Source organism: Toxorhynchites rutilus, chromosome 2 (genome assembly GCF_029784135.1).
Source record: "Toxorhynchites rutilus septentrionalis strain SRP chromosome 2, ASM2978413v1, whole genome shotgun sequence".
In the NCBI taxonomy this organism is placed as follows: Eukaryota; Metazoa; Arthropoda; class Insecta; order Diptera; family Culicidae; genus Toxorhynchites; species Toxorhynchites rutilus.
In genome coordinates this window covers 246,874,355-246,901,128 of record NC_073745.1, presented here as the reverse complement: position 1 = coordinate 246,901,128, position 26,774 = coordinate 246,874,355, and the positions used below count along the sequence as shown (strand labels likewise).

Below are 26,774 nucleotides of genomic sequence, written 5' to 3'. Positions count from 1 at the left end.
CCAGCTTGGGACATGTTGGGTCATAATTAGGCCCCCAACTCTATGTTTACAAAAATGTCCAACTAAATATGTCACATTACAGGTCCGTCCAATTAGCTAAATGTCGAACTAAATGTAAATTACTGTACTTTCAATCTGGAAGCAATTTAATTGGTGAAAATTGAATAATCGAGAAAGTCCCCAACCATCAATAAGCTCAGCACAACTGCCAAATTCTCATACTCATCATATCCTGGCAACAAATTATGAAAAAGTCAATTTGTGTTTTATTATTATTTTGGATAATGTTTTAGAAAGCATTGAACTGTATTTCGTAAACTCTTTTTTGAAAGGTTTAATAGCCCTGATAAGCGCCGTGTTTTATGGAATGGTTCCAATTTAGAAAACTTAGTACTCGTGGTTTTGAAAAAAAACCATTTCGAACGCCCTCGATGCCGCCTTGTTCTGGATTTGCCACCAGAGCAGTTTGTATAAAGAACAAACTTTTTTCTTCTGCTACCTGCTGCTGTTTTGCGATTGCGTTTGCCTCTCGCCACTCGCTGCAACTGCCCATTGTTGTCTTGATGTCCACCGAACCGAATGTGGTCTGTTCTGAATGCGGGTTTTCTTATCGTCGCGAGCAGCTTAGCCAGCCAACTCGATCACTTCGGCGGCCGAAACTGTATAACGGCGGCTAGGTGGACTGGTGCACTGGTACTAACGCGCTCGGCCTAGCTGCCCTTGCGGAGCAATTGGCGGATACACCTACGGGGAACTGGAGACCAACACTGTTCGAGCGGGATTTTGCCTTTCCCTTCACTTTTCCTCCTTTGTCATGTCCAGACATGGCTGCTTGTGTTGGTTTGTTGATGTGATGTGATGCGAAACGATGTGGTGTACGGTTTGGATGAGAATGATCGTTACGGCAGCGGAGCGGGGATTTTTAAGCTGACTGGCTGGCTCGAGAATTACGCATGTGTGAGACTGCGACCAATGTTTCGTTCATTTTTTTCTTTTTCCTTTCCAATCGTGCTTCATTCTATTTCGCTGCTGCTCTGGTTGCCCGTTTTGGTCGGTACGATTTGAGGAGCACAAAATGGACCAATCAAAAATGGGCACATAGTGCAGTTGGACAATGCTTGATATTTCACAATTATACAATTGTTTATCTCAAGAAAAATTAAATGTTATTCGTTATGATAGATGCGTAGATATATTTCCTATCAATTGATGAAAACATCTTTGCGATCTATTGAGAAATGCTCGAGTTATAAGCGTTTCAAATCTTGCATTTTTTCCTACTTGTTCAGTGCCTAGATTTTCGGTTAGACGTAGTCCTACGTCAAAAAAAAAAATATCATCAGTTCTTATAGATTTTCTTTTAAATAATAAAAATATTCGATTTCCCGATTTCGTGAAGAAATCGACTGAACAACATCGTTGCTGGGTGAGCTGGACGGCGAGGGATCGAATGCTTTTCTCAGGGCAATGGGGGTGGATGAGTAATATGAAGGATAAAGTAAAGTTTTCCAAGGGACTTTTTGAAGGTTAGAGACGAATGAACTGAAGAAGGTTAAGGTGAAGGTGGAAGCTAGCCACAAATGGCTGCCACAATGGCGCTCATTTCTTTCATCTCCGTCTCTCACCCCTCGCCCGAAAATCAATAATTGCGCGAAACTATGTGAAGAAAATTATCGTTTTCGCACACTTCCCATGAAGTAATATCAACCAAAATCTAATCGATTACTCACAAGATTTTAAATTTTCATCTGCTGTCGCACTGTATAGTGAAAAACGTCGGAAAACTCGAGCAAGTGCTCTGAAAGTTAAATTTTCTTTTTTCAATCTTCGGCAATGGTTTTGTTTGTATTGGTGAAAGCATCGTTATTTTTTCGACACTGATGCCAGACAACATCATCGAAACAGCTATCAAAACCACTCAATGAAATGTTATTTCTGAGTCATAGCCTTTCATGTCATGAAAATCAATAGAATAAAATAGTGTTGATATCAATACAATCATTATTTTTACGTTTAATGGGTCTATAATGTAAGTTATAGCAACTTTAATATTGGGTAAGAAAATTGTATTGCAGAGCTCGGAACACTGCCACGGCTGCCTATGCTTTCAAAAACAATAAACGGAAAAGTATTACATTCAATCGAAACGTCTCAGCCAACGAAGAGAAGGGTTAAGGTTCTCCATCGTGAATATGTGAAAACAATACGACCAACGAAGGAAAATATTGAGGAATTATCAGCATCGAGTTACTATGCGGTAGAACTTGTTAATATAAAAAGAGCCCCAATTCGCATGTGTTATAAATTTGCACATGTTACGCTCGCGTATAATCAGAATTTTACTTCATATGCAAAAACACCCCTTCTATATATTTATGTTTGCAATTGGCATGGTTCATCGGAACATATCGTTCATACATTTAACTTCAGTATTGAATTTATTGAATTGAATTGAATCGGATTGAACTGTGAACGCGACCAAATTACTCACTCGCTAATGTCTCTGGCATTGCAATCATTGCATCAAGCTGACGCCATTGCATTAAGGTTCTGAACTACACAATTGTGTGGGTAATCATCAAGTTAATAAATAATAAATGTTCTGGAATTTTATCAGTGATATTGTTTCGCATGACCGTAAGAAAATTCTCTCCACAAAGGATGACAGCTAAGCTAATCTAGACTGGAAACATTAACAGAAAGGCCTTCTGTTGAGAAGAGCACAAAACGAATATAAGTGTGTGTGTATATTTAGTTGCTTCAAGCCATCGATATATGGATATTTGTGTGCGTACGTGCGTGCTTCATAACCCGCACGTAAAAATAGTGCATCTGCACTACGCTGAAACCCCATTTTTCTCTGCTCTTTTGTGCATTGGCACTGTAATGATGCAATAATCGCCTATTTTTTATGCTATGATTGACGATTGTTTGGAAATTATGGTTTTGGAATTATTGGAAATTATGCAGTCGTAATGATAAATATAAACAAGGAGGGAAGATAGCTGGAGGGAAATATTAGGCTATCAAAAAAGTCCTGCGGTATTTCCGCGAGGTGTCGTTGTAAGCGCGTAGTTCTAGTTGTATTCATTGTATTGAGTCATACTATAGCTTGTTGGAAAGGTATTTTTGCGCGCTATAGTATAATCCTTGACAGTGTTTTGTTTGGTTAAGTCGTTCGTGAGTTATAGTGTCGCAAATATGGAGTAAAATAAAGAGAAAATCCGACATATTTTACAGTACTACTATGACAAAGGCAAAAATGCATCTCAAGCTGCCAATAAAATTTGTGCAGTTTATGGACACGATACAGTTTCCATTTTCACCGCACAACGATGGTTTCAACGTTTTCGTTCTGGTGTAGAGGTCGTCGAAGATGCGCCACGCTCCGGAAGGCCTGTCGTTGAAAATTGCGACAAAATCGCTGAATTAGCCGAGAATCGGTCAAGAGCTGGGGATAAGTCATCAAACCGTTATTAACCATTCGAAGAAGCGTGGATTCACAAAGAAGCTCGATGTATGGGTGCCACACACGTTGACGCAAAAAAAATCTTTGACCGTATCGACGCATGTGAATCGCTGCTGAATCGCAACAAAATCGACCCGTTTCTGAAGCGGATTGTGACTGGCGATGAAAATTGGTTCACTTACGACAACGTGAAGCGCAAACGGTCGTGGTCGAAGCCCGCTGAAGCGGCCCAGACGGTGGCTAAGCCCTCATTAACGGCCAGGAAGGTTCTGCTGTGTGTTTGGTGGGATTGTCAAGGAATAATCTATTATGAGCTGCTTCCCTATGGCCAAACGCTCAATTCGGACCTGTACTGCCAACAACTGGACCGCTTGAAGGTAACACTCATGAAGAAGAGGCCATCTTTGATAAACAGAGGCCGCATTGTCTTCCATCAGGACAACGCCAGGCCACACACTTCTTTGGCGACGCGCCAGAAGCTCCGGGAGCTCGGATGGGAGGTTCTTTTGCATCCGCCATATAGTCCGGACCTTGCACCAAGTGACTACCACCTGTTTTTGTCCATGGCGAATGAGCTAGGTAGTCAGAAGTTAGCCACAAAAAAGGCCTGTGAAAATTGGCTATCCGAGTTTTTTGCCAACAAGGAAGCGAGCTTCTATAACAGGGGTATTATGAAGATGGCATCTCGTTGGGAACAAGTCATCGAACAAAACGGCGCATATTTGACTTAAAACAGATGATTGTAACTAATTTTATGAACAAATGAAAATTCAAAAAAAATACCGCAGGACTTTTTTGACAGCCTAATATTTACGCTAGTTATTTAGTAATGAATCTATGCTGAGGCAACGATTCAGCCTTTTTCCAAGCAGTTAACATTGTTTGTTTTCTGTCATCAATGCATTGAACTGACGCTATGGTGAAGCAGGTGTTGTGCACCAAAAAAATATTTGAGGAATACCAAGTTATTCAATAAGTTATATTAAGTTATTAATTTATTTGGGCTCGCGTGCCAGTCGTAAAACTGCTTTAAACTAGGATTGCATTTGCGCTAATCGTGATCATAATGAAGCAGTGCTACTCGAGGTTGTTGAGATTAACAGATAGAGTTTATTTCGTTTATTTAGTCACAAGAAATTAAATGTCGTTCTGGAATTTTGTATGTGATTTGGTTTCGCTTACCAGTAGCAAAACTTTCTCCACTAAGGATGACAGCTGCGCTTATCTCGAGCAAAGTATTGTTCTGCGAGCACAAGAATGAATCATCAAACATTTATCGTCAAATGATTCTACAATAAAAATGACATTTCAGAGCGACCAAACTAGTAGAATGGTTATTTCAAAATTTTCGTTGCATTATAAAACAATATCCGCAGTTATAAACAAGCGACTTGAATTAAACCACAGCGTAGTTCTACGTCAACAATGTGGTCGTGTCTTGAACACAACTTTCTATTTTTTTTTAATTTCCTCAAATCGTTGGAGCTATTAGTAATAGACAAGGCTTGGATAACGAATTCAGGCTACTCAAGTGACTCAGATATCGATAGGCGTGATGAGAAATTTTCGTATCTATTGCTAAGGTCGTTTGTAAGAAATTTTTTTTGGTGATTTCTCATTCATCAGTGTGAGCTGAGCGAGTATTTTCGCTCCACAATGCAAAAAAACAAAGTCCAGAAATCGGTTGGCAGATTTTTTCAGAAAATTTCACAGAAATAAACGTGGCAATCCTGATACGAAGGTGAAAACTCGATTATCATCAATTTTCCAATTGTCTGGTAGCAGCGTTGTTATGAACGGCTTTGAAGAAAAAACATTTCTAGACTTCCATTTTCTTTAGATAGAAGAAAGCTGCACAAAATTCCAATGTTACCCAACATTCAAAATACTGAACCGCAAAGTATGCTTATGTTAGGAATAGTATCGATATTTTGTGACTCAAATTTAACATTTGATTTAAAATTTATTTATAAAGCTTCTAAAGCATTTTCACTTTTTGTTGAAAGGAATAACTGTTGTTTTTGAGGAATTTATGTTCAGACTTTTTGTGATACACCAAGGTTGTGTAAGGTTTAAGGCCTTGCCTTAATAATTTCGATTAGGTCAGCTTTGATTCTCCTTTTTGAATCAGGGCGGGAAAAATCTCATCTGCACCTGCGGATTTGTATGGTTGAAAGGATCTTTCTGCGTTTTCTACTCTGGCTCTCGTGAAAACCAATCCAGCAACTATGTTTGCCACTTCCTTTGCATTTTCAGGATACCTTCGAGAGCATTCTATGTTACGATTATAGTCAGGACTGGTATCAGAATGAACAGATGTAGATCCCAGGAAGTGAGTCTTCATCAGTAAGTCCAATACATCCGAGGGAGATTTTGTGAACAAGCCGAATGAACCTAGCCCGTTCGAGTGGTCTTTTGCAACAGTCTTACTGTGTCTTTCAACGATTGGGGTACTTTCAATGCTTTCGCAGTTATTTATCCAGGATTTTCGTTTGGCTCGTCTTAGTTCTCTGCTATATTCGGTTAGTGCGTTCCTGTATTGAGACCAATCTAAAGTAATTTTAGCTCCGTTGAACAGTTTTTCGCGCTGTTTCGCGAAGTCGCTCGAGCCTTTTGTTCCACCAAGGAACGTTTCTTGTCGAAGAAACTCTCTATAGTAAACAATTACTGTTATAGACAGAAACTATCGTATCGTTTCATTCTTTCGATGTTTATTCAAGCTGTTGAATCGACCTAATTATTGTATTGAGAATTTTATACTCAAGTTCAAGTGAATATCGTTCCCAGTTGGTTTCCTTTGGATCACGATATTCTCTCTGTACTGTCAAACCATCATCCCATTCAAAAATAATGTATCGGTGATCAGACAATGACGCCTCTTCCGAAACGTGTCAGTTGTGTATTTTCTCAGAAATTACCGGATTGCACAGTGTTAGGTCCAGGACTTCTTTTCTTCTTTTCTTCATCACATTTCAGCATTTATAAGGTTTCCAAGGTTTTTGGAATTTAGAGATTCCGGGCTGCCGGAACCCGAAAAGTTTTGTTTGTTGGGATTATTCATGAAGGTCCCACGAGTTGCGCGGTCAAGAAAGTACTCTGCATCAGAGACCCAATTAATGCAGTAAGGACACAACATACTGTGGAGGGCGCCCTGGTACTCCGCAGGCTCCTTTAGTGGCAAGGTTATTTGAAATTTAACGAGCATATAAACATCGCAACCGCTAAAGCATACACTGTACTTGGTTTTATTCGCCGTCATGGTTCAGGTTTCACCGGTATATATTGTCTCAAGACGCTGTACTGCTCGGTGGTTCGCAGCATTTTGGAATATGCCTCTCCGGTCTGGTCTCCACTCCAAGTTACGCAAATACTAGCAATAGAGTGGATTCAGAGAAGTTTCGTGCGGGTTGTCTCGCGTAAACTCCCATGTAATGATCCGGTCAACCTTCTAAGCTATTTTGACCGTTGATTTATCAATTTAGAAACCCTCTCCGATAAGCGTAGAAAATTACAGCGACTATTCATCTTTGACCTCATAACAGACAACATGGATTGTCTCGAATTACTACAGCAGATTCCATGGAAAATTCCTCCTCATCGTTTCCGGAATTCTCTATTACTTTTGTTATCTTTCCACAAACCTATCTATGGTTTTAACAATTGTTTCAGTTTGTGTTTGTGATCGTTTAATGATGTTTGCAAGGTGTTCGATTTTTCTTTGTCCAAAAATGTTTTTTTGTGTTAGAACAAGGAGTTTAATTTAATTTATTCTAAAATAATCAACCTGTACGACGTTGTCGAAGATGATGAACAATAAATAAATAAATAAATAAATAAATAAATAAATCAATCAATTAACTATTCAGAAAAATTATATTTGAAATATGCCATTAAAAATCCTGCTCAAAAATTGATTTTAATATTATACATTTTTATAGCACAAAACATAATCCATTCGATAATATTAGAAATATTTTCAGTAAAAGCCCCATTCAATCAAACAAAGTTTGACGTATAGTGGTATCATATTGGTGTCGCCAAAATGAAGGTATGTGAAATTTCAATACTCTGTGAAATCGTAACCATTTAAGAAATGTTATACTTGAAATAAAATCTACATGCGATTGACATGAAAAACTATATGTAACATTTTATCCTAGGACTAACCGTTCTCGAGACATTATAGATTTTATATAATGAAAATGATGTTCGTGAAATAATGAAAAATGCATAGAGTAATGCGGGCAAAGGTGCGCACCTAACTATTGTCGTCCAATAACTCTTGAAATAAAAGCAAATAAAATTCCGTTTGCTTACCAAATTGTAACTATATATATTACCTTCGAAACGTAGTACAAGCATTTCTCGAGTTGTGTTTGTAATTGGATAAATACCTATTTTAATACAAAAAGACAAATGCGCACCTTTGCCCCATAGTGGGGCAAAGGTGCGCACTTATTGAATTGCTTCTTATTGAAAACTTCTGAGATAACTTATACCAAAAACAAATGCTTTATCATCAGAAGCGGGAGAAGCATCATAACTAGAGAGTGTAGGCCCCGTCCAGTAGGCAAGAGGGGGGTTTTCTGTGTTTTTTTATGGGTGGAGAAGAGTGGGTGTTATAGTCGAACATAACACGTGGAAATTTTTGGAAGGAAGACGACTGACAATATAAGATATCCGAAAATGTCCAACATTTGAAACAGAATTCGTTTTTATTAACAAACTAGCTGACCCAGCGAACTTCGTCCCACCCACAATTGATATATTGATATAAATCATTTCGAACACTCAAGTTCCCACAGAAATTATTTTTATATACGTACCGTTCTGAATCATATTTCGGACGCTTAAGGCATATGATGCAGCAAACAGGTCTAAACTTTATGCACAGGTATTATTTGGTTGATATTTTTAATAAATTAGTTCAATATGCTTTTAAGCTTTCTACTTTGGTAGAAAAAACATGAAAACATGAAAAAATCATCGAATAAAATGCTTTTCATATGAAGCGAATAAAAATCAAACTTCGGACACTAAATCAAATCTTGGACAGATTGAATTCAAATTTCGGATACTTTGTTTTGTAATTTTTTGAACGAAAATTACATGACACTTGATTATATTTTATAGTCAACTGCTAAACACTTACCAAGCAATCACAGTAAACTGTTAACGATGATGAGAACTGATGAAACACGGGAGAAATTTGAACATTTATGAACGGGTAAATTCTACGTGCTCACGCTAAACAAACGTCAAACACAAACGATAATGAGTAGTGCTGTTTATTTTTTTCCTACTATGTAATAATTCAAATGTAATCCTCAAATGAAGTGATAGGGAAACCAATGATTTACGCTAAAGAAGCAATTGTGATATTAATTTTATAGTTATATCATCAGTGCATTTAGCATTTAAAGATGGCGATGGCGATGGCGATCTGGCGTAGTGGTAACATCCATGCCTCTCACGCTAAAGGTCACGAGTTCAATTCTCACTCCCGACATTCTTCCAAAAATGGAAGTAAAAGTGACGAACCAGCCAAATGAGTTGAAAATCACTATAATACAGGAAAAAAAGAAAAAAAAAGCATTTCAAGATATTAGAACTAAGTGTCCGGAATATGATGTTGTCCGAAATATGATTCAGAACGGTACATAGTTACCTTCACTTGATTTATTTGAAACTCGGTGTTGAAAAAAAAACCATATTGATTTGAAGTTCATTGTGAAAACATAAACATAAACGAAACATAACCGTTATTGAATTGAATGCATGGTGAAAATAATAACATATCTCATTTAAAATTTATTTTGAATTTTTTTTTAAGCAATTGTTTATTTTTATTCCTCATCTTGGATTTCAGTTTTGAGGATTCCGACGCTTTGACTCGGAGCGCTGTAGCTTCGTTGCGCTGTTGTGGGGTTCGAAGAGAAAGACGGTGGTTCCACATGAAGCTAGAAGCCCAATCTCCTCCTGCAAGTTTTGCAACTTTGTTGAAAGAAAATTCAAATCATAAATCACTTTCTGATATGAGCCTCTTCCTCAGAGCTGATTCAGAAATACCGAGGTCTGCCGCAATCCGACACTTCGAGACTCCCTCCCGAAGTCTCTGTTGGGCCATTTGAGTATTTCTGGAGTGCATTTCTTCAGATCAGTTTTCTTCTTGTGGGTCCCGTTAAAAATTCTGTTGAAAACATTTTATAATTTTTTTTTCAGAGCAAAACGCTAGTGCGAGCTTTTACCCCATAGCCACTGCGCACCTTTGCCCCACAAGCAATGTTTGAACTAATCGAATTAAAAAAAAACTCTTGAACTTTTTCACAAAAACGAATACGCACTATCATCTACTATAGAATGAAGGTTTCCTTGACAGTGTAGTTTCGAACTCCTCTTATCCGACTGTAACAAATGCCCGAATGCGACATTTACTCAAATGCTATAATTACCCGAATGTAGCAGTTAACCGAATGTAACATTTACCCGAATGCGACAATTACCCGAAAAAAGGATATATTCGAATAATACGCAAATTTTATTATTAGGAAATATTTATATATTTATTTCTGATGAGTGTTATATAAAGATCATATTTGCCTTGGACGTTCATTTCCATCCAAAAAGTTCGTATTTTTTGTGGGTAGTGCAATTTGGGAAATAGCGACGTTAGATAAAATCCTTTTCAAAATAATGAAACCAGTGTTTCGCCGATTGCTCGGTTAGTTTGAAACATAGGAGATGATCCTCTAGTTAGGTCCGACCGAGCGTTAGCGAGCGTCATACGGCATACGATTATTTGATGCATCACGCTTACTATCGCTCGGTCGGGCCAAACTTAAGGATCGTCTTTCATGTTTCAAACAAACCGAGAAATCGGTGAAACACAGGCTTGCTTGCGAGAGGACGCCGCTTCCGACGGCGAGTCAGCGGCCGACTCGGATTGTGTCACCTCGGCGGTTTGGTGCCGCCTTCCTTATCCTCGTTAGATGGCGGCTTCGCCCCCATTACATTGACCTCAGAATAAATCTTATCCTGAAATAAAAAAAAAACGCGTTGCGGTGGTAAAAACGTAAGTACCATTTTATTCTTATCAATTGTTTTCACATTTTCATGGCATTTATGCTTTATATTTATATTTATTTATGCTAAATTAACTGCTTAGTTTTCGAAACATTACATAGTCCATGCTCATTTCTGAATGATCTCTTGGCCACAAAGACCAAAACGGAAAGGGAAAAATACGGCATGTCAATTATGCCTACACTAATTTCTTAAAATAACACAGCAGTCTTAAAATTCTTTTCGAATTTTCTCATTACAATTTCTCATTTCACTTCGTATTTTAGTTGCTTTTTCATATTGTTTAGATTTGATCCTATTTATCAATAGGAGATTCGACAAAACTCATAATCTGATTTGTTGGAATTTTTCCACCTTCATTCGGGCTGTTTGTGTTTGACATCTAGACCGACAACATGGATTGTTCAGAGCTGATACAGAATGCACGAATCTATGCTCCATCTAGACACTTTCGAGACTCCTAGCGATCCCTCCGCGCAGGACCGCCTACGGTCAAAACAGTCCTCTACTTAAATGTTTTCGTGAGTTCAATGCAGTGAATAATTGTTATGATTTTAATATATCTAAAAATGTGTTTAAAAGTAGAATTAAGGAGCTACTCTAAGTAAACAGTCTGTAGGAATCTTTAAATCCAAGACGGTGAAATAAATATAAAAATATAAATATAAATGTTGCATTCGGGTAAATGTCCATTCGGGTATTTGTTACCTTTGGGTGAATGTGCTTCGGGTAAACGTGGATTGGGTGAATCGTATTCGGGCGAATGGGACACATCCCGTTTAAATATGGTGGGAAAGTCACGGACCCAGAAACTGTACATCCAGATGCTGACAGAGCCTCATTGTCTCATCATGGACAATGGGACTCACGTCAATGCGGATTCCGGTAGGTTCCGGGGTTGCTGTTCTTCACAGCTCAGCACAAGTTTGATGTTCCGGAGGAAGTAAGGAAGCAGAAACTTTCGAAGTTTGCCAAGAAATACATGTATACATACAAGCGATCCGCTCATGTGGCAAACGGAGTACGCCATTTGTTACTACCGGTACTGTAAACGGGCAGATCTACCTCGAGGAGTGTCTACAGAAGCCTCTGTTTCCTCTATTGAAACAGCACGTGAGCCCGACGATCTTCTGGCCGGATCTAGCATCGGAACTAAGGCCCTTCGAAGAACACTGGGCTATTATGAAGCAGGCATTACGAAAACATCCCATGGTGGTCAAATCTGAGGAAGTGTGAAGAAAAAGTACAGAAGAAGCTGTAGCCAGATATTGTACATAACCTTCTGAGTGGAGTGAGCGTATGCTCGGTTATAGTATTGATGTTGAATAAAATAAATATGTCAAAAGCCTTTATTTTATAGTTATATTTTATTGTCTGACATTTTGAAAAAGATCGGTCAACTATGTAATTTTATACAGCGTTTTTTTCGCGATGCAATTTGATGGTGTACACCCTTTTATAATAAAACCAAAGAAGTTTTACCATCAATTTTTCGCCTCAGCCTCGACGAAGAAGTTCCACTGTACCAAGTAGAACTTTTGCCACGAGTCCATCACTCGCAAAATGGAAAATAGACAGTCTGAAGTACAATGTAAATTATGTATTCTGTATTTTGTTCGTACGCAAGATGTGGAATGATTTGCCAGTAGAGTTCTCCCTACCCGGGGGGCTGAAAAAAATCCTGAAAATTTATCACTCTCCGAGAGCTCGCACAGTGTTACTTTGTGCGGAGAAATGCTTCCACTTCCTTCCTCCGGCATCCGGCCTGCCTCGTCATCGTACCATCTGAGTGATTATGTAAATGAGCAGCTGTGAGTGTTGAGTGATTATTTGTGCTAGGATTTTACTTGATTGATTGTTTGGGATGGTTTGAGATACTGCGAAGAAGTATAGATACAGTACATGTGTACGTTTGTGATTTATAGCATATGTTAAACACGGTGGGTGTGAATTTGTTCGCATTTCATTGTAGTGAGAGCAATGTGAAGAATGCTATTTATTTTCATGCGTTCGACCTATATTGGCGTTTGGCTTATGGTACCACAATATTAGAATTAACAATATATTTGAACGATCTTTAGAACAGAACATTATTCCTGTAGAGCAATCTACATAGTTCAAATAGAAAGCATCATACACTTCTACTTTTATCCCACAGCTGCTCTCTTATACATTTGATCAGTATCAGTATCTAGTATCGAACTTTATTTGACATGAAATTTGGGAATTTGTGAATGTGTGTTTACTCAGCCTCAAAATATCATGTGGAAGGATTGCACTTACCCTGTATCGATAGCTTGAGTTAAGAACATAAACGCTGTTTTTGTTGCACTGCACCAGCATGTCGTCCATTTCTGAAAGAAAACAGAGAATATAATTAACTCTCAAGTGTCCATTACGTGTAGTTAACGGTAGCAGTTCTAATCAATGCGTATTGTGGTAAAAGCAATGTAATCATTGACTTCTGAATTAAGAGCTAATAAAAATAACGTCAGCTATGACACTACGCTTGGAAGTTTCTGTACGAACATGATGCAATTGCAGGAGAAGATATATCGAGCATGATGTACATCACAAGATGCAATCTAGACGGTTTTCTTTATAGCGAACCGCTGCTGCTCGAACAACAGAATGAGATTGAATAATTGAACACTGCAATGACACTGTGTTACGTTCGTCGTATACTTCACGTTCCTGTAGCGCAGACATCGTACCGATAATACGAAAGATAAACTCTGACTCTGTCAACACCAATTAGTTTAAACTGCAGTTCTCATAAAAGGGTAATCAAATATGTAAACTTGCTTCGTTCTCGGCTCCAGTATATTTGGTTGTTTATTTATTGAGCTTGAGCTTGAGCTGAGTGAAATAGCACATCTTCAAAACTAATTGACAAGCTCGAACTGAGATAGTGATTGTTTACCGTATTGATTGATTTAGAGATCAAAGGAATTATTATCACGTAGAGCAGTTACTGTTAAGTTTGCGTGTTGGTAATTGTCAATTGTCAAAATTGTTTCAAAAACTAAAAGTCGATTTCCTCAAAATGTTCTTCTCAGATTTTGATGAAATGGTAGATAAATTGTAGATAAATACGTGCCCTACAACTCTTTCATACATCGCAACTTGTGCATATTTAAGACAAAAAAGTTTTTCTAACAAAAACTTTTTCATATTTTTTTCTCGAAAATTTTCTATTTTTTTTCTGGGTGTACAATTATAGAAACATTCAATAAAATGTAGAAAATGGATTTATGGCGATCCTTGGATGCTAAAGTTTCCAGTTTTCAGCTTGTTTTTGAAGTCAAATACAATATGTTTCCAAAAATCTCTTGATTGGTCGGTCAGGTATCGAATAGCTGTTGTAGATTTAGGTATCTATTAAGTGTACAGTTACACTCGGGTTTGTTAATACTAGCACTGCATTTGTAATCTTTGTAAATCCTGGAGATCACGACTCATATTGCGAAACAATGTCACACTTTTCTTTGTTGAATTCTGATGATTACACAGAAACAAAATAATGCTATTTTTCCGCCACTTTACATTTGCTGCCTGTCACGACTGGTAATTTTCAAACAACTGCACGGCCATTTTATTCATCCTTTAGGTATCTATACAATCCATTTATTATTATGATATCTACAGTGACTCCTAATTGATACATAAATTTACAACAACTGACTGATCGATCAAAAGATTTTTGGCAGATGGCTATTGTTTGAGAGCTGTCGTTGCTCTCTGAATTGAAACATTTTGTATTTTACTACAAAAAACAAGCTGCAAACTGAAAACTTTAGCATCCAAGGGTCTCCATAAATCCATTTTCTACCTGTTATCGATTTTTCTACTCGGCTGTACTCCCCCCCCCAAAAAAAAAAGAAAAAAAAAAGAAAAAATCTTGAAAAAGTTTTTGTTAGAAAAACTTTTTTGCCTCAAATATGCACAAGTTGTGATGCATGGAAGAGTTGTAGGGCACATATTTATATACCATTTCATCAAAATTTGAGATGACCATTTTGAGAAAATCGACTTTTAGTTTTCGTAATCGATATTTTTTCAATAGGATTGCAAAAATTATTTTTCCAGAAAATCCAATTATTTTCCTATAACTCTTCCATGAACAAATTTTTTGTAGGACTTACTATTTTTGAGTAAAAAAAAATTATAAAAAATGATCAAAAAATATTTAGCCCTTTCCATATTTTATTCTAGATAAATTTTCGAAAAACTACGTATGCCAAGTTGTCTAATTAGTAATGTCTTCACGCCTAGAAAGTTTCATTAAGTTCTGAAGGGGTCATGCCAATCCCATAGACGAGTTGGCCGCGAAATCCGTCTAATGCATTACAAATCAACGCAGATTAAATCTATCACTGTGTGACTTTCATGCAGATATGCTCAAATATTCTTCTCGTGTAAACTGTTTATATTATTCTACAATTTCGAATCAACCTTTTATTTGTACAATAAATTGGAAACTTTGCGTAAATAGCCAAAATGACTAAACTGTTTCAAATAAATTTCTTCCGATTTGCACTGCGGTCACATGCAGTGTTGCCACATTTTCATCTGTATCAGAGGGATTAAAAATGTTTGTCATATGTACTTTTTCTTCCAAAAATCTGTACCATCGAAAAAATTCGTTAAATCTTCGGAAGAAAGGGATCTTCAGGGAGGAAGAGCAGAGAATAAATATTGAAGAGGTCGAAGCTAAAATAAAATCCTAAAAAGTTGAAGGCCCTCCGGCTTGAATGATATCTTCGACCGGAAGTTGAAACATCCAAGCTCCAAGGATACGAACATCGATTTTCAATACATACTAGCAACATGACTACATATCTGCTAATGTCGGGTGATACCAATTCGAATCTTCAGAATCGCCAGGGTTGGGAATCGGAACAATACTCTAGGTTCCTGAAATATAGGACTACTAAATGTCTTTGTGAATGAGTTCTAAAATTTCAAGAAAGATCGGCCAAATGATGGAATTATGTACAATAACTATCTTCGTTTATAAAACCAGCTTTATAACTTTACTAGTTTTGGTCATGCGCGAAACGTTCGAGAACTGAATGTCAGTGTTTCATAACTTCAGAACCAGATGTAAGTTGCTCATTTACAAAATTAACATTATTATCGCATGAACCACAACCATTTTATAACGCATTGGTCCTCTTTTGTTCTAAATCAGTCTATTCGGCATGCATTCAAGGAAGTTGCGATCTGTTGAAATTAGTGTTTCTTTTCTATCTTATAAAACTCGTGATTTATGTTCGTTAAAGTGAAGTTTTTTAAATGTTTCACGCCTGGCTAAAACATTAAAGGTTAGTGAAGACTAACATTATAAATGAAGATAGGTACTGTAACCTATATACATCATATCATCCGAGTATTAATTGAATCGCTGGAAACCCAAAAAAAAAAGAGTGGATCTACAGATACAAAACATATTTCAGTTGCCCAACGTAGCGCGTAAAGTAAGATTTACTATTGTATCCTCTAATAAACTGCTTTTTTCACACTTCTCCATTTATTCATCGGAAATTCGAACGGTTTTCTTCCAATTTTCTTTTCGTTATGGGTGGAATTCATAAATCTCATTAAAATATGATGAAAACGCAGAAATCTGTCGCAAAATGAACAGAATTTCCAGAAATATTCTTGAATGCCATGTACAAAAGGGAGTGTATACAAATGTTATTTGCGATTTGAATTGAAGTCCCGCTATTACCGGCAAGCAGTCAACAAGGAATGCTGTTAACCCTTCTTTGCATAGTGGTGGAAAGTTCCATCAAAACATTGAATGCCCAAAATTATATAAAAGAACAAGTTCACTTTGAGGTGATCGTGTTTGGACCTTGAATTATTTCACCAATAAAGAAAAAATCATGCAAAAAAGAGGTTATTTAAGAATTACCTCTAAAATTTTAGAATAACCCAACCAGTTCTACTAAAGGCCGCGAGAGATTTTGACCTATAAGGTTATTTTCAAGGCTACAATGAGCATTAATGGCTAAAGCCTCTACAATGCGAAAAACAAGGAGGCACAATTTTCGACAGTTATTGTTTTGCTTCAGTGTAGATTGGTCGCACACAAAGCGTTCGTTTCGGAATACATACTCAGTGCAGTGCGTGCATCAATACAGAAGAAATAATTTTGATTGACTTGCCCATACCTTCAAACCTCATCAGTTTTTTTATTTCTTTATTGACGGACAAGCCGAATCAATCAAAAGTTATCGTTATCGATGATGCCGACAAATACCTAGACATTTCGTACGCTAGTTTATTTCAAAACACATTGTCTCAAAACACAAATCTCAAGCACTGATTGTCGCATTCATTCTCTACAATTGTGACACCATGTACCTTTACTTTTCACAAACTAAACTTTAACTTTTCAATTCTATTTTTCTACTTATATTTGAAATAATGTTTTTATTTTGCGGTATGGCTGTGTTTCATCACCTGTCCGTAATTCGAGCGTTCTTAGCGGTAAATGTTTACAACATTTAAATAATTTCATTTCAGGTCTTAAAATAATAAAACAATACACATGTTTAAAAATAAATTAGAATTTCTGTCAATATCGTTCCACTTTCCGCTTTAACAGTTCCGAATTCCTTCCTCCCATAGTTTCTTCGGTTCATGTTAATTTGTACTCATGTTATTTTAAACGAATCGATTTTTGCATCTCTTCGTGCGTTTGGCAGGTTGTCAGGTATCGATCACATTTTCTCTCGATGGAAGCAATAGTATAATTATACCAGAAAGTTTTCTTTATCTGTCACTATGTTGATGCGCTGAACCGGTATCGGTTCGAATAAGGTACATAATGCTTCTTCTAAATCATGAAGAGAGTTCTCCAATTGTGAGTGTTGTATTGTGTAAAATAATTTTAGAAAAACTTTCGCTTTTTTCATGACGATTCAAGTTCCACGTATTATTGCAACGACTTTAGTAAACAGATATAATACAGAAGTGGCATTGATAATCAAATCGTCTTTTATTTACTCATTTTTTTTGTTTAGTAATTCGTAACTAATGTAATTGAGGCAACGTTCAATGGCTTATTCAACTGAGGTCATTCAGGGGACTATGAAGAAATTCGCCTTCGTATTCAACTAGGAATGGGTTTTGGCTTCTTCCTGCAGCTTTTCCGTCAACATGACTCAACAGTCATTAATTTAGTTGCTATCTCATTTCATTCTTTCCCTTTTCCTTCATTCCCTTCAAATGGACTTCAATGCATGTTGAGGTGACTCCCCCAAAATGAATTCGTGTCGCTCTCTCATGTATTACGTATGCATGTATCGGTGTTTGAGTTCAACGTGATTTGACACATACTACAGGAGAGCTAGATTTTTGAATCGTACACGAAAATTACTCACACATATAAATATCGTGCAGTGTTCTGTTCAGAAACTCTGACAAATTTGTGAATTTTGTTTATATAAACCCGTTTTTCTGTATGTTTTTTTTTTTCACAAAATTGAACTCGGAGAAAAAGTGAACTAAAATTTTGTTTAGAATTCCTCCCAAAATGCACGCTATTTACTAATACTAGCGCGAGGACCTTTATAGAAAATCTAATAACTGCCGATTTTCCCATTTCTCAGGAAATTCATGAATATCTCGCCAAAAATAAGAAGAGTCTATTTCTCGAGGCACGGACGGTAGCTTGACGTAGGATTGTGAATGCAGGCAACATTTGCTTTCGAATTGAGTTGTTTTGATTGTTCAGAAAATTGTTAATTTAATTCTTTGGAGACTTCAAATGGTGACCTTAGAAGAGTCTGTGTTGCATTTGGCTTAATATCCTTCAATCGAGTGAAAATAGTCGAAGAGATAGTAAGATAACTACCTAATGAACTATTGAAAAAATCAGAGAAACTTCTCTGCATCGATTCTGCCAACTGATATGCGCTTGCTGCGGAAAATGGAGATTAATTACTAACCTTGTTCGCCATGGAATAACATGAAAGAACAAATATAGTAACCATTCTAAATAATCTAACGCCCGAGTTATGTGCAAACATATTGTTTGTTCTGTTGGGTGAGCATACGAGCGGGAGTAAAATCTAGAAAAACGTACCAATTTTATTCGTTAAATTGTTTACTCGTTTCACTACCTTCTTTGTTAGTATTTTAAGCAAAAAAAAAGCTGAATAAAACTCCCGACTAATGGTATATTACCAGCCATTCTGGCGGGGGATTTTTCGTCAAAATTTTTTTTCCGTTTTTTCCACAAGTAATACTACGATGATACAGCAATAGAGAACGTTGGTTTCATTCAAGCAAGAAGAGTTGCTCTGAAAATGGCTTTTAGCTTCCAACAGAATCACGAAAAACTTTGTATTGGACAGACTTTAAAATTTCAAATTCATTCGCCTTGAAAAAGGTCAATTATATGATCAAAAAAATATTTCTCAGCTTCAGAAAAGGCATTTGAATTTGTTTAAAGTTAACTGCTAGTTTTTAGAAAGGTTGTTGACTGCTCTTTGGCTAAAGTGAGACTAGATAGCATTTCACACCGGATGATGAATTGGAAGTTGAAAATAAATATTACATATTAAATTTCTTTTTCTTCATATTTGGTGTGTTAGGTGTCGTACATAAATAACGTATCACGACAGGAAGGGGGATGATGTCGAAGCTGTCTTACATTCGGTGTATTCTAGATAGGAAATGCGTTGCGTGAGGGCGAAGGGGCTCATAATCCGGATTCTGAGCGTTACGTTATTTATGTACCGCCCTTCATAGTTTTGAGACACAACCGAAATATTGATCTCATTTCCTGGACGGATAAATTCAAGAAACAAAAAAAAAAGGTTTAAACATTCACCTTATAGATTTTAATTTCTAAAATGCTTTCTACTAATCATTCTAATCTCAAAAATCCCGAAAAGGTATTCCGGTGACTTAAGGGGAGACCCCTGTCTGGAAGGCCGAAAAATAATAAATTTTTGTGAATTTTTTTCGGATGTTAGGTGAAGTGAAGTGTTCGGGTATTTTGGTTATTGTTTAAAGTATATTTGAATATGCATTTTCTGTTTTTTGAGTGAACGAATAATGATTATTACGCTGTTGACAGCTGGATGCATAGATGCTGTCTGAAAATAGGTACCTTGCTGGTGGTATCGGTTCTGAAGCAACGGGGTGTCGCAGAACGAATTTCAATTAATGTTTCGAAACCTTAGGACAATACCTGAAGCGTTACATAGAGGTTTTTGATAATTCGAAAATTTGCCGAAATGGCGGACATTTGTGTTAAAAATCAGTTATTTTTCATGAAAAATCGCAGGTTAGAAGCTCATAAAAAATCGAAAAAAATCAGATATCGAAAAACGGATATGTAACGCTTCAGATAATTTTGAATGTTGATAAAAAATTTCAGCCAAATCGGTCGAGTAGATCCTGAGATCCAGTTGAAAAAACATGGTTTCCAGAAAAACGCGTTTAAAAAATTCGTACAGCAGTTCTATATCCCTTTGAGATGACATCAAAGTTTTGGCTGTAACTCTACAATGAAATCAAATATCGAACAATCCTTTTAGGACAACTTTTCTTAGAGCATAAGCTTCCCAAGAATGCAAAAAAATCGATTTCTTCAATTTTCCAGACCGGGGTGTTAACACATTCGACTAATTCACTAAAAAACGCTTTTGTCATAAATTATTCGCGTTCTCCAGCGACAACAATAGGTTTATAGAAATTTGTGATGATGTTTTCACAACTCTCAGCAACACGATTGTGGACTAAAGATTAAAACGCTTCAAACAACCTTTTTATGACTTTTTTTTTTGAATTTTTTTTTGAGAATTAGTTTAGAGAGCTTTCTACGCTTTTACCTAGGAGAAGAGCAGGTAAGACGGACTGTTAGGATAATATGGACATGCGGTTAATTTGAATAGCTACATTTAGAATTTCATATTAGTGTTAACGGTACTAATTTTGTATTGGTGGGGTGATACGGGGAGCTGTCAGTGGAAGTAAAACTGACAGTGGAAGGTTACGCCTGTTATTTTTCTTTCATACCAAAGGAATACCACGCTTTTATGAGCTGAATCATCTGAAACTACTGAACCGATCAACATAAACCTTTCCCGGCCCCAAAAAAACCCTGCATTCAATTAATGTTTCGAAACCTTAGGAGGGTTTTTTGAGGCCGGGAAAGGTTTTCGTGACAGTTTGAGATCCCTCACCCTCTCTGAAGGGGGGCTGCCATACAAATTAAAGACAGATTTTTTACATTACTCCGGAATTAACCAAATTAGGCATATTGAGGTTTTAGGGTGCAGCAAATGTTTCTATGGTGGTTAGACTCTTCACCCCACCACCCCTCTCTAAGGGGGGCTGCCATACAAATAAAACACAAATTTCTGCATTACTCGAGAATTAATCAAGTCAATGGAACCAAATTTGGCATGTGGAGGTTTTAGGGGGCAAGAAGCATTTCTAATGTTGTTCTTCACTCATCCCACCTTTCTGGTTGGGGGGGTCTGCCATAGAAATGAAACACCAATTTATACATAACTCGAGAACTAATCAAGCAAATGGAACTATTGTCATTATCCTATCATATTTTCTGTATAAAACATTTATTCCATGTAACGAAGAAACATGTTATTTGCAAGTGGTTGAAAAATCGTGAACGAGAATTGTGTTTGAAAATAATCTGATATTATAATGATGAGTTTTGTTAGAAATACTAGGAATTTTATAGTAAAAAGTAAATTCAACTGGGACGAATAGAAGATCAATCAATGAACAGTTCTGCGATTGGATCCATAAACTTGCTCATAGTAAGAAAACGTGAATGTTTGAAGGTATTGATAACACAAAACAAATTTTGAGCGGGTCAGCTAGTATACGATAAACATGTTGTTTTGTATGAGAAATACACGAATTCATTTCTAGGTGTATTAATTCAGCTTTTCAACATTTTGAGAACTTTTAATATGATTTCATTCCCTAGTTGAAAAAAAAATTATCTCGCGAGCAATAAAATTCTACGATTTGTTTAGTTATTACCTGTTCAAGTTTCCGGTCCATTTTAATTTCAGTATAAAACATTTATAAAACGCTTTTTCGTGTAACTTTTGATGAATAATTCGAGAAACAATATATTGAACTGCATTTATGGTTTAGCAAACATAACTTTACACAGATATAAGCGAAGTTTTTCTTAACCTGTCCATATTCCCGCCCAGTTCCCCCACTTCGTTTTGAAGCTCCCATTATACGTCGCCTTGTTCTGTTAGAGCTATTTTGTTCCAAAATGCCTAAGGATTTGTACATTTCTTCAAGCTTCCGGGAACGGATAAAACGTCATCATTCATCAGGCTAATCCTGCCGCCAGATTATTGATATCGTTCAACTACATGAAGATACGCTTGATCATGTTGACCAGAAATTTTAAAGGAGTGGTTCTTCTCTACGCGAAAAACTATCAGAACGTCTTTAGCTTGACAAAGTTATTGTTGGGAAGAGTATCGGCTCTCAAAATTGCTAAACAGATAATGTATATTCCGCTTATATTAAACCTCAAACAGTGCGAAATCATCAACACGAATAAGGCTAATAAACAGGTAAAATATTACTTAAGAAACCTTTGAAGTGGACACAACATCACATTTCATTGATAATCAATGACTGGAAGAAGGTGATTTGGATACTTAATTATGGTCCAACTTAACTAGTTAATATCATTTACATCGCAGGTACGGTCATGATCACCTATATGAACGGTAAGTGGGAGCGAAATGTACGTTTACATAGTTTAACATTTCCAATGAGTAACAGTTCGTCTGAAAAGTTTATAAGGTAACACAGTAAAACTATTTTTTTTTTGCAAAATTCAATTTTATAATTCAACATAATTGCCTTCGAGGGCAATACAGCGATTATAGCGATCTTGCAATTTATACTATTTTTATGGTACTCTTTCGGTTTTCCCAGAATATGCCTCAGTTTCGGTAATCACTTCATCACCGGTCTTAAATTTTTTGCCAGCGATCATTCTCTTCCGGTCTGCGAACAGAAAATAATTGCTGGGGGGCAGATCTGGAGAATACGGTGGATGCGGAAGCAATTCGAAGCCAAATTCATGCAATTTTGCCATCGTTTTCATTGATTTGAAAAGCGTATCTTGTTTATGGTTTCCTCATTTCCGATTTCCGCTTCAAAACGTGGCTATCTGGATGTAAAGGATATCTGTCGGAAATTTGGTTATCACACAGCCCATTGTAATGTGAGTAGGATTGTTACAAACCCAGCAGAACCAGCAGGAGCAAAGCACGAAATAAACTCGTTAGCAGACAGAATCGTCGGAACCGGAATGAAGCAGATCAATGATACTGATCCTTGAATTTATTGCATTGTTAGAATTGGATTACCATCCACTACACGCCGTATATCTCCTTATAATATTTTTCACACCGCCACGGAGCGTTATTCATACGCCCCCACTTCGATTATTTCCCTGTCTGTGGGAATCCGTTTAAAATCCGCCGGAGGTAAATAATGTAAATTTATCGGCGGATTCAATATATTCGCTTATATAACAATTTATCGCTTCTCACTTGACTGCCGCCTCTCTAATCGGAGTTTAATGACGTACACATAAAAACACGGTGGTAAAGCAATATTTCAGGATCGACTACTTCCTTCCTAACTTTGGAATATTTTGTCTTGCATCTCATCCTCCTCTTCTACTAGGAGTATCGAAGTATCGAATCGCTGCACGGCTGGGCTCTATTATTGATAATGCTAATGTAATTACGATATTGATGGTGCAAACTTTCGGCGCTCGGCATGATGAAGACATTGAAGAGAAGCACCAAACATCGGCTATAAATCCTCAGGGTAGAATCCAAGGGTGGCAACGGTTGAGTTTTGACTAAGGCATGTCTGAATATTTCAGTGCATTCCATTGGGTACCCAAATGAAGTTAGGAAGCATTTCTTCTCTCGGATCATCCCTGGGTCCCACCAGTCAATTTGAAATAGAATCATCCACCTTCGACAGGTTTCAGGGCAGTGTTTCAATTTTCGTGAGATGCTATTATCGATTTCGCTCTGGGAAAGGATCACTTTATGAAGGCTGACAGACAGCCCAGAAGAAGCCAGATGAGCGGATGAGAGTGGGTTGGGAAATGTAAACCTCATCACGATTATCGTCCATTAAAACTTATTACTCTTGGCTTCCGGCTGGAATGATGCTATCTGAGCTGGTTCGTAGAATGAGCTTTGATGGTTGTCGGTCGAGTAGGTTGAAATGCTTACCGGAAAAACATTGCATGGTTTGAGCCGATCGAAACCACAATATAGAGCAATGAAAGCGTTGTAACTGCTCGCAATGTATGACCACACTGAATCGAACCAGTCTAATGGTTCCAGTAACCACGTATTGGAAGATCTTGCGTTTCAATCTCAATGGTTTAAATCAACTTAACAGGGGATTGTTCCCTCAACACGCACAGGATTAGTTGACAATGGAACAATATGTTAGCATGGATGGAGAATATTTTTCATTCATGTTTTTGGTCGCCCTTTCAGGTTTAGGTACACTTATATAGTATGTCAATTAGTTCTTGGGATTGGTAGTCGAATTGATTTTCCAAATAAGTTATTTGAGTATTTGTTGATTTTCATATTCAATGAAATTTCTGCGCTTTTAATCAACTTTCTGCGTCCATTGAATAGCGATTCAAAAAAGTGCTCTATCTCAATTGAAGAAATAACGTTCAACGCTTCGGTTGAAGCAGTTCAAATAGTCCGTTTAATGTGTTTTAATGTTGTCTTATTATTTAAGAAAAAGTCCCAGGATGCCAAATCAGTTGTATGAGGTGTATGATTCAGGTCACAGACGCGATTCCGAACCAAGAATTATCATCGTACGCATCTTTCATCAACTTTTATGTTTCGGGTGCAGTTTCACCGAGTTTCGCGTTAAATTTCATAACTGATCATTGCTTCATGTTAAGATTTTCAATATTCAATTGATTTTGATGATGTTTTCTTTTTGTAATATTCATTTGTGTAATTTATGGTGTATTTATGGTGTAAGCTACAACTTTTCCCCATCTTTCTGGTAGAGAATAAATGTCGTTACGGTTAAAGTCTTCGTTTTTGAGGCAATCCACGAGTCGACACCTGTCGTGTTTAATAATTGCCCGACTAGCTTAGAGGATTTCTCAAGGTCAAGTTACCCTCGAACGATCACGCACGATTTCAGGAAGAGGTCACGATGTCACTATATTTTGAACCCAATTTACTTTTTTCCAGCTTGTCACATCTTCTTCCCTTCTTCTCTTCCTGTATTAATTCTCCCCTTGGTCCTTCTCGCTTCCCAACTTTCCCAACTATGCAAATGCAATGCAAATAAATATCTAAAGCCACCCATGATTTCAAATCACAGCTTCACGCCAGCTAGCGAGCAGACAACAGTTTGTCCTAATGCTAATATAAAAAAACAACGACTCTGCTTTGTAGAACAGTGGAGTATATGGCAAACTGTGAAGTTCCCGAAGAGAAGCGCAACATTGCATCGCAAGCCCCACCCCTGTGAGTCAACCAGTAAGCATAGAAACAGTTGCTGCGTAGCGAAGCGATCGTTCATTTTCAAACCGTGCAGTAGTTAAAACCATCAATCACGAAAGAAGCAGAGCAATAGCGATAGCAAAGCAGCAATATCACCAACAACAACCTTAGCAGCAGCAAACGAAATTCGATTTTCCTCTCACAATCCGAACGTAAATATAATATATGTGCGTTTATGCTTCGCTCATTCACAATTTATCAATCATCCGGCTAGCGACTTAACGGTTGGGGCAGCAAGGCTTCCAAGTGACCGTTCTGATGTGTTTCAAATTTAAGGTCGAAAATTTAGTTTATGTTTGTCGAATTGGCCTTTTTCAAAGCTAGATACGAATGAACTGAGAAAATTTAGAGCCTCTACAATTCAAAACATCATCATCATCTGCTTCGCTCCTGGCACGTGTTCCAATTTATTTCAAACAGGAGTTAATTTATCAATTCTATTCAGATCTTTTTTTCCATAAAAGTTGCCGCTATGGACTCAATCACTCAAGCTCATGTTATCGATCCAAAACACACAGTGGTTCAATTTTAATCAGTGGAAGAAACGCTAAGATTTTCTTACCATCTGGTGCAAAATGTTTCTGGATTTTTGCATCACATGCATACATAGTTGTTCTTTTCGTGCTTTGTCAAATATAGATTGAAGTGGATAAGAAATGTGGAATAATGGTAGGACCATTATTCCACATAGACCGCATAGTTGACGTACGATTACATTAGGCTATCTGTTGCTTACTGAATTTTAACATGTTTGAAAATATTTGTGGAATTTACAGTCAGACTTGAGCTGCTGGAAGCCATATGTAACGTTTTCCCGTTATTACAAATAAATGCACAAAAAATTATCTATGATAAATTATAGCAACAAGTTTAGAATTAGTTACACGCAATGCCATCTAGGCGTCGTAGTTCTCAACTACTTTTTTGGGGTCTAGCTCCTCCCAAATGAGCTCCTTCCGTTGCAAACGAGAAGGGAATATACGGCGAATTTCTTTGCAAGAAATTGACGAGCGGAAATTAATGGCCAATTGGCATACTACGGCTAGGACCTGTGATTTTTCGGAACTCTCGGTCATTTCGTTTGTGGAGCGGTCGGAGAGTGGAACGTTTTTTCAAGTGCGGGAAGTACAAAAGATTCATCTGTTAGCAAAGTTTGCATACAGTTTTAGTTTCGCTATTTTCACGTTGATTTTGAGAAACAAAGATTGCCTGTTCAACTGCATATCCGGGATTTTGAATTTCCCGTTTGTTCGGAATAATCGGTCGAGCCGAGGATTCGTTATCCGCAACAAACGGGCGTAAGTTAAACAGGATGGTCCGGCCGGCACTCGGCGTGCTTCGCAGTGCCCCGCAGCGTCTCTCTTTTTCCAGCAATGGCAAACAGCACCATAAGTGGACAGCAGCAGACACCGCCAACAAGAACAAGATTGGCGGTGGGGCACCGGAAATAGCGGGCGGCAAAAGTACCACCGAACAGCGAGCAGGAAACAACTCAAACGCCAGAAGTGACCACCACCAGCAACAGACACCGTCGATAGCCAAGCCACTAACGGGCGCCATAGCGGTTTTTTTGACTCCACTGTAATTTTTGAAAGGGGCGTATCGATTTTAGTAAG

General features: G+C 37.4%; 1 protein-coding gene across 7 annotated transcripts in view; it reads right to left on the bottom strand.

Annotated features, from left to right (window-relative positions):
• The window catches only part of LOC129764743 (putative uncharacterized protein DDB_G0281733), a 331,282-nt gene that overhangs the window by 64,106 nt on the left and 240,402 nt on the right, over window positions 1-26,774 (bottom strand). For 6 of the 7 annotated variants that reach the window (XR_008741209.1, XR_008741210.1, XR_008741211.1 and 3 more), the window contains one exon: window positions 12,836-12,906. Coding sequence is in view for 4 of the 7 variants with exons in the window: in XM_055764190.1 (XP_055620165.1) it covers window positions 12,836-12,906 (71 nt within the window). In the remaining 3 variants the exon portion in view is untranslated. Of the gene's footprint in view, window positions 1-12,835; window positions 12,907-13,081; window positions 13,202-26,774 lie in introns of those variants that run through there. The other variant, XM_055764193.1, reaches the window with a different exon arrangement.